General features: G+C 43.2%; 2 protein-coding genes across 2 annotated transcripts; both read left to right on the forward strand.

Annotated features, from left to right (window-relative positions):
- Positions 1 to 71: 71 nt before the first annotated feature.
- Positions 72 to 2,971, forward strand: LOC109467965 (guanine nucleotide-binding protein-like 3 homolog). The gene is given in 4 exon segments (XM_019766146.1): positions 72 to 221; positions 404 to 1,024; positions 1,026 to 1,061; positions 1,064 to 2,971. Coding segments are annotated over 3 exon segments (1,887 nt in total). The 5' UTR covers positions 72 to 221; positions 404 to 460; the 3' UTR covers positions 2,351 to 2,971.
- A 1,133-nt stretch (positions 2,972 to 4,104) lies between these two features.
- LOC109468044 (thioredoxin domain-containing protein 9-like) lies at positions 4,105 to 8,429 on the forward strand. The gene is given in 4 exon segments (XM_019766265.1): positions 4,105 to 4,239; positions 6,439 to 6,625; positions 7,016 to 7,457; positions 7,460 to 8,429. Coding segments are annotated over 3 exon segments (645 nt in total). The 5' UTR covers positions 4,105 to 4,239; positions 6,439 to 6,457; the 3' UTR covers positions 7,495 to 8,429.
- Positions 8,430 to 8,683: the final 254 nt, after the last annotated feature.

Genomic DNA, 8,683 nt, shown 5'->3' on the forward strand with positions numbered 1-8,683 from the left:
ATAGCAATTTTTATCTGATTGATATTTCAATTTATATTAATAAACAGAGAAACGTGATAGACCCTCCCATTGCTCAAAATAGAATCGTCCAACATGTCTGCCTTCTGCCAAGTAGACGACGCGTGACTCGTTCGCCAACTTTCAGAGATATTACCGGTCTACATTACTGTATTCAAGGCCAGTTTTGCCTCGGAATCTGTCACCAAACACAAAGCAGCACTGTAAGTGTTTTATCTTGCACAGGCATTCCACGCTATTGGTGAATTTAGTGGTTAAATGTGCAGCCAAATGTCTGCACGTGTTATCACAATGGGGGGGGGTACACTTTAAACCCATGAAGTAACTTGCAGTACAAAAATTATAGTGATATTTAGAAGTCTAATGAGTATTCATTGCATTTCAGGATACAAACTAGGTCAGACTTGGTTCTCTCCATTGTGTGAGCTGGTCAGAATTCAACATGGTGAACAGACCCTTCAAGAACAAGCAGAGCAAGCGACTCACCTGCCATAAGAAGTACAAGATCAAGAAAAAGATAAAGGAGCACAACAGGAAAATTCGGAAAGCAGCAAAGAAGAAGGGCACTGCAACCAAGGTGTCGAGAGCAAGAAAAGATCCTGGAGTTCCCTCAGAAGCTCCTTTCAAGGAACAGATCCTTCGGGAGGCCCAGAAGAGAAAGCAGAAGGCTGAAGAGGAGAGAGAACAGCGCAAAATCAAGAGACAGAAAATGTTGGAAAAGAAACGTAAGGCAGAGAAGGCTAAACGAGACGTGGCCAGCCTACAGAAGGATGCTCTGAAAAGGCAAAAGGCATTCGAGCAGAAGCAGGCTGCCATGGAGCAAATGGAGGTAAATGCTTCCAGCAAAGGCTTGAAAAGCACAGAGAGTTCACGGAAGGCCTTTTACAGGGAGTTCAGGAAGGTGGTGGAGGCAGCTGATGTTGTGCTGGAAGTGGTAGACGCCAGAGATCCTCTGGGTTGTCGCTGCCCTCAGGTGGAACAGTCCATCCTCGCTGCTGGTCCTAACCAAGCGGATTGTCCTCATCCTGAACAAGATAGACCTTGGTGCCCCCGTGAGATCGTGGAAAAGTGGCTCAAGTATCTCAGGAATGAGTTTCCAACCGTGGCCTTCAAGGCGTCCACCCAGAGTCAGACCCACAACTTGTCACAGAGCAAAGTCCCGGTCAACCTCGCCAACAAAGACCTGCTGACGTCCAGCCGCTGTCTGGGAGCAGACAGCCTCATGCAGCTCCTCAACAACTACTGCCGCAACATGAACATCAAGACCACCATCTCTGTCGGCATCATCGGGCTCCCCAACGTCGGGAAGAGTTCCATCATCAACAGTCTGAAGCGTTCCCGCGCCTGCGCCGTCGGCGGGACACCCGGGGTCACCAAGACTCTGCAAGAGGTTCAGATCGACAAGCACATCAAGTTGATCGACAGTCCTGGTATCGTCATGACGTCGGGGCTGTCAGACGCCGCCCTCATCCTCCGTAACTGTCTGAAGGTGGAGAACATCGCTGATGTGGTTACTCCGGTCGACGCCATCCTGCGCAGGTGCAACAAGCAGCAGATCATGCTCCATTACGGCGTTCCGGATTACGCCAATGTCCACGAGTTTCTTGCACTCCTGGCCAAACGGCAGGGGAAGCTGAAGAAGGGGGGAGTGCCGGACGTGGACAAAGCAGCCAAACTTGTACTACAGGATTGGACGATCGGGAAAATCACCTACTTCACACACCCTCCAGAGTCCCACAACATGCCTGTCCATCTCGGAGCCGAGATTGTATCAGAGATGGGAAAGGCTTTTGACATCGGCACGATAGAGAAAGACATGGACAAGGTCCTCGGAAATCTCACCATGGAAACCACCAGTAACATGCTGGCCATGGAGTCTATGGGTCCAATGGAAGGAACCATGGAGGAGGAGGAGGAGGAGGAAGATGAAGAGGAGGAGTTGGAAGAAGATGAAGAAATGAGTTCAGAAGATGGAGAGGAGGAAGAAGAAGAGGATGAAATGGATGAAGAGGAAGACGAATCCATCAAGCATGTACCAGAAAGTAACCTTGCCGAACTGAGCACCATTTCTGTCAAAGTCAAGGCTAAGGAAAAGAAGTCTGAGCCCGAATCTGTCATGAAACAGAAGCCTGGTACCAGCCTTGAGATCCCCTCCGTGCTCGAGGGAAACCTCCAGCTGGGAAAAGCCGCCAAAGTGGCACAGAAAAGGCGGAAGAAGCAGCAGAAAAGGGCGGACAAGCTGTCGACCCAGCTGTCAGACTCATTGTCTGCAGCCATGGACTTTGGTTTGGGAGAGGACGACAGTTACAACTTTGACACAGACTTCCAGTAGACTGGATAAATGGAGATGTAATACTTGTTTGAGTCTGATGTAATGTCCTACTGTATCTGCTATTTCACAAAGCTGTAATGACATGGCTGAATTATCTTATTTCTTGTTGTCACATGTAGCAGCCATGAACCCTGGAAATCTACAATATATGGTAACAGAAGATTGACATAAGATTGGTTCTGAAGTCAGTCTGTATGAGGCTCTTTTCAGTTGCAATACCGAAAAGGGTGCAGATCAAGATTCTGAGATGAAGAAATAAAGGAAAAAAAAAAATTTATTTTTCAGGTAGAATTTTCTTACAACTGGTTAATGTGAAGAGGTATATTCCTATGATCTACAAATATGTGTATACCTTATTGACAGATTGAACACTGTATTTTCTTCAAACGTAGAAAGATGTCATTGTCTTAAGTCAACTCATGTCAATGTAAGGATCAGCAAGTCAGACAAGTCTTAATTAAGAAAAATGCTTGAAATATAAGCGCAGAATGTAACGTTACATTCATAGTGCTGATATGAATCAGGGTTGAAGATAGTACAAAAATGTAATTGATTTGTGAAATAGTGTTACATAAGTAACATCACTTAAGCTTTGTGAACATTATTAAATGCTATGAAAAAGGAAAATGCTTCCCATTGTATACCTAATTAAATACTGTCATATCAAATTACTAGTACATGTACTAGTGTCTTACGAATAAAAATTCTACAGAAGCTTGGAATGACATAGAAGCTGTTCTGTAACACAAAAGCCTTATTAAAAGTTAACAAGTTATAGTAACCTAAAGTAACATTACCATACTTAGTATCTTTAGCTGCTTGTTTTTTCTGATTTACGAATATTCGTATGTATGTTTTAGGCATACAGGTAACCTTTAGTTATGTTAGTTTACAAGAACCCATTGATAATTTACTTTGGCCTTCCCAAAAACCCTAAACAAATCCTTTCCCAGTAGTGACTTCTTTAGCCAGGTACCCGGTGTTTCAGGGCAGACACCACATTTGCGTTGCGCAGTAGAGGCCTCAAAATGGGAACACGATTGTAGTGCCTAGTTAATACCTTTGAAAACCTTTTTTTCTCTTGAAATTTTTGGTCCATTTTGGAGATTTTTGGGCTGGAAGGCACAGGTAGGGTCGAAACTTTCCTACATTGGTCAAGTTTTGTTTATTTCACCAGTTTAGTGGGCGTAGTGAGAGATGTGAGTGGTTAGGTCTTGTCTGGCCAGGCGGATGGATACCATGGAAAATGTAGGTCAAAGTTGAGGTTTTTTTACTATCATCAGCTGTGGCGGGAATTTGAGGTGGTCAACCCCCTGTTTCCTTTCTATTTTTGGGAATCAGACCCTTGTTGCTACCTGGTGCAGAAAAATTTTTGAGATTGGAGTATGGGCAAGTACTTTCATGAGGTGTTGAAATAGTGTATTTAAGCATGTGTTCCTATGGCAAGATCTAATAGTACTGTCTGCCCTTCAGCAAAGCCAGCAAATGACTGGCCGGCGTTGATTGGACAAACACTAACAAATTGGACCAATGACCGGACTTCTTACAGATAGACCGAACTATTGCTGTATAAAGGTAATATAAGTTGTTAGTAAGATATTAGGTTTACTTTTTATTGCGTCCTCTAGTAGCGTATAATACAGGTTATTTATGTTTAAATGGAATTTGTACAGATAAAACTTAGTCATGTGTTTAGAGCTTCAAAAAGCCTGTAGATAATAAGATATCTTAAATGGTCTCCCCTTATTTGAAGTGGACCAGTCCAACATTCTAGCGCGCAGCCGAAAGAAAAAGGTCGACTGAGCAAAAGCCAAAGCAGGCGGTAACGTACAAACATAATTTCCTCCAAACTCCACGTTCCCTACAATTGAAGCGGCCCGTTGCGGAAGGTATGTGAAAGTGTTGTATACCTGATCTCGTGAGCATGTTGTTTTAGATCGTATTTGTGGCTGTCGTTCGTATCCCTTACCTAGTAACGCACTGTTTTAGTAAACGGCAACTGATGGGGGAGGGGGGCACTGATGAGTCATGTCATGTCATGCTAATTAATTTTCTGGTAGCTTCGATGGATCCCACCAAACCACTAAATTTATTATAATCAAATGGTATTTTTTCTTCATAAATTGGGGCCTTTGACAATTATCTGTATCTGTATCTGTATAGCCGGTATAACCGCCTTTCGGCGTAACACACCAGCTTCGCAGGCACGCGGCGCGGCGGCAGCTGGCTATATTACACCGATCGACTTGTTACACCTAACCCTTGAACTTCTAGCTCTAGACATTGTTTAAAGCTATCTATTGACAGTGCCCCTACTGTACTTGGTGACAGTGAGTTCCACTCTGCGATAGTTCTAGGAAAGAATGAATTCTTGAACACCTCAATCCTTGGTTGATAACTCTGATACTTGAATGCGTGGCTATTTCTTGTTCTCTTCTGAGCTGGTATTAGGTACTTAGTAGTTGGGACATCCACCAGTTTATTAGTCATTTTGTACATCATGCATAGTCTAGACATCTTTCTTCTGTCTTCAAGTGAGGTCCACTGTAGGTTTCTTTTCATTTCCGTGACACTAGCACCTCTTACATAGTTGTTCATACAGAATCTTGCAGCTTGATTCTGTACCCTTTCCAATTTGTCTTTGTCTTTCTTTGTATATGGATCCCATACTGTCGCAGCGTATTCTAGGTTCGGTCTTACAAGTGACGTGTATGCAAGTGATTTTTACTCTCGTTGGACATGCCCACAGATTACGTTTAATCACTCCCAATGTCTGTTTCGCCTTAGTTGTGATATTATTAACATGTGCACCCCACTTCAGTCCGCTTGTCAGCGTGACGCCCAGATACGGATGGATTTTTGTGGTTGCTAAAGCCTGACCACAAAACTGGTAGCTAGTTGCATGTGGTGTTCGTTTGTTTGTTATGTGCATAATGTAGCATTTTTCGGGATTAAACTGCATGAGCCATTTGCTTTGCCATTCTTCCAGGGTGTTCAGGTCTTTTTGGAGAAGTTGTGAGTCGGTCTGTGTAGAAAGCTCTACATACAATAGACAGTCATCGGCAAATAACCTCACATTTGAGTCAAGCTGATCTGGTAGGTCATTTATATACAAGAGAAAGAGCAATGGCCCCAGGACGGTTCCTTGAGGGACCCCAGACGCTACTTTAACTGGAGCCGACGCCTTCCCTTCAACCACTACTGTTTGCTCCCTGTTGGTCAGGAAAGCCTTTAACCAATTCAGCGTAGGGCCTTGGATTCCATAATACTCCAGTTTTGAGATGAGCCTGCCATGGGAGACTTTATCAAAGGCTTTAGTGAAATCAAGTATTGCTAAATCTACCTGCCGTTTACTGTTTAGTGCGCCAGCTATGTCATGGACTGTTAGTATAAGCTGTGTTTCTGTGGATCGTTTGGCTCTGAATCCATGCTGGTAATCCGTTAATATACTGTAACTTTCTAGGTGCTTCATGATTTGGCTATGGATGATATGTTCAAGTAGTTTGCAGGATATGCAGGTCAGTGAAACAGGTCTGTAGTTGCTGGGGACCGCTCTATCTCCTTTTTTAAAGATGGCGGGTCAATTATAAAAGCAAAACAGCAGTGCTGTGCGTGTTTTCTTTGTTGCATAAGTCTTCTTCGGCAGTTGCAGTTTCGACTGTATATCCCATCTAGCATCTTTTCGTGACATCTGTGAGTGACATCCTATTTGTATAACAAGGCTCCTATAATCAAATTTGTATCTGAGCGAGTATGGGAGCCCCGTATAGAAATGGGATGATTATCATGATCATGGTACCCAGGCTAATAAAAATACTAAAATATCACTGCACTCCATGTTCAGTCCAATAATCTGGTAGTCTTATAGATTATAATGATATCAATGTTGATGTTTTTCTGCACCTTGTAGTTCCTAGCCACTATGGATGTTAATAAGATAGTTACTTGAGCTCATTATGGTAATTATATACTAGTACATGTATCTGTATCTGTATAGCCGGTAAAAACGCCCTTTGGCGTAACACACCAGCTATGAATTAGTAACCTTGTATATTATAATGATATCAATATTCATGTTTCCCCTGCAGCTTTTTGTCCCCAGCCACCATGGATGTGAATAAGATCGTTGAGCAGCAGGTTCTCCAGGCAGCCCAGGCTGTGGAGGCGCAGATCGACGCGGAAATGAACCGACTGGACAACCTTGACGAGGACGACTTGGAGAGGATCCACCAGAAACGGCTGGCAGCTCTGAAGAAACAGGCTTCTAAAAAACAGGTGGGGGTTCAATTGTCTTCTGTAGCATAGAGTAAACTTGGAGAGGATCCACCAGAAATTTGAAAATTACCTGCACTAGGCAAATTTTGCCTGCAGCACTCAGTATACTGTTCAAAACTGTTAAACTGTTCGAAAGCTATTACATGTACTGTTATTTCTGTTATGCTTCATATCAAGAATATGTACAGATAGTTCTAAGATGACTAAGGTTTTCAACTGTTTTTGTGATTTTTTTGTCTTTTATATCACACTTTTCTTCCTGTAAATTGCTCAGCAGGGCCTTGGGTTTTAAAATGTGACCTTACCATAAGAAAGCTCACTTCAGCTTACTTTCACTGAAGATAGACTCATAGAGACAACCCGGTGACCAAGTTACTGTCTTCCCCACAGGAGCTCCTACAGATGGGCCATGGCCAGTACACGGAGATCCCGGAGGAGAAGGAGTTTTTCCCCGTCTGCCAGAAGAGCCCCCGCGTGGTGTGCCACTTCTACCGCGAGAGCACCTTCCGCTGCAAGATCGTGGACAAGCACCTGGCTGCCCTGGCGCCCAAGCACGTGGGGACCAGGTTCTGTAAGATCGACGCCGAGAAGTGCAAGTGGCTGTGTGAGAGGCTGAAGGTGCGCGTGTTGCCCACCATCTGCTTGGTGATTGACGGAAAGACCAAGGACTTTGTGGTTGGGTTCGACGACCTGGGAGGGGTGGACGACTTCCCCACGGAGATGATGGAGTGGCGGTTAGGGTTATCCGGGGTCATTGACTGCGATGCCGACCCCACCAACCCCCCCACCCTGGGGCAGAAACCCAAGAGAGGGAAGAAGGGCATCAGGGGTGGGGAGGGGACTCCGATGATGATTCAGATGATGATTAACTCTTCCTCCAACTTTGTAAAAATGAACTTCATTTTAAGTATAGTAAAATGTTGAACTTTATTTCAACACAACAAGTACAGAGAGATCATTTTAAGTAAGTCATGAAAAATTTGCAGTGTGATTTTTTCATATGTATATCTGTACACTTTTTTTATTGCATGAATGAGGTGGAAAACCTTCTTTATTAACACTAATAACATCTTTCAGAGTCTGTCCAAATGAAAGACAGGGCTTGAAATACCACCTGCATATGCAGGTTAGTGCAGGTATTTCTGATCTACCTGCACCTAACCTGCATTGGTCCATGTACTGTATATATACCAGTATGTGGATTCTTATTTGTGTATTGACTGGTACATGGTACCACTTACTTTATGAATGTATTGTTCAAGAAGTAATGGCAATGGTTTCTGAACAGTTTTTAGCATGATCCATACTTTCATACCAGTGCAGGATGTCAAGCACTGAAAAGTCACAAACATTTATGTTGAACTAAGAAGACTTAAATCTATTCATAATCCTCGTTGTTGTGGTTTTTTTTATCAAATATATGTTGTTTATACAGCAAAACATAAGAGACATGCTAAAAGTAGGGAATGCCTGCCTGCCTGTATTTTTAATGTTTGCTTTTTGCTACTATATGAACTTGCTTTGATGTCAGTGGAGTGCCTCGTCACGATATGATAGATAAGTACTAGTATAGTTTAGGTATTGTCCTGGCAGATATTATTGTAACATCCAATTTTGGGTTGAAGTTTGACACATTGACAACACCAGTATTTTCCCATTTTTTTGTACATGTATTTTCAAAAATTAGAGTTACAGCACTATAATAAGGTTGTCACTTCTTAAGTGTACCCTGTAACTACATGAAATGGAATAAAGAGGAGGATTCTCTTGTTTTGGCCTACACACTTTTAGACTTTCAATTTTGAGGTTGGTTTAGATGACTATCTATGAATGGATTTCAGTTTAAACATTTGTGACTTCCAATAGCCTGAAATCCAGCCTTGTTGGCTATATGTCTGCTCCCCAAAATTTGCTACCCACCAGCAAATTTTTGGGAGCGGACCTAACAAAGCTGGCAGCTAGACCGCTGTAGGCGGTATCTAGAGTTGGGCCTCGTGGAGGGTTCCTACATCACTGCATAGGACCTTTTGTGTTTAGAAATAACGATCTTCCCCCACC

Source organism: Branchiostoma belcheri, unplaced genomic scaffold (assembly GCF_001625305.1).
Source record: "Branchiostoma belcheri isolate BF01 breed outbred unplaced genomic scaffold, Haploidv18h27 scaffold19, whole genome shotgun sequence".
Classification (NCBI taxonomy): domain Eukaryota; kingdom Metazoa; phylum Chordata; class Leptocardii; order Amphioxiformes; family Branchiostomatidae; genus Branchiostoma; species Branchiostoma belcheri.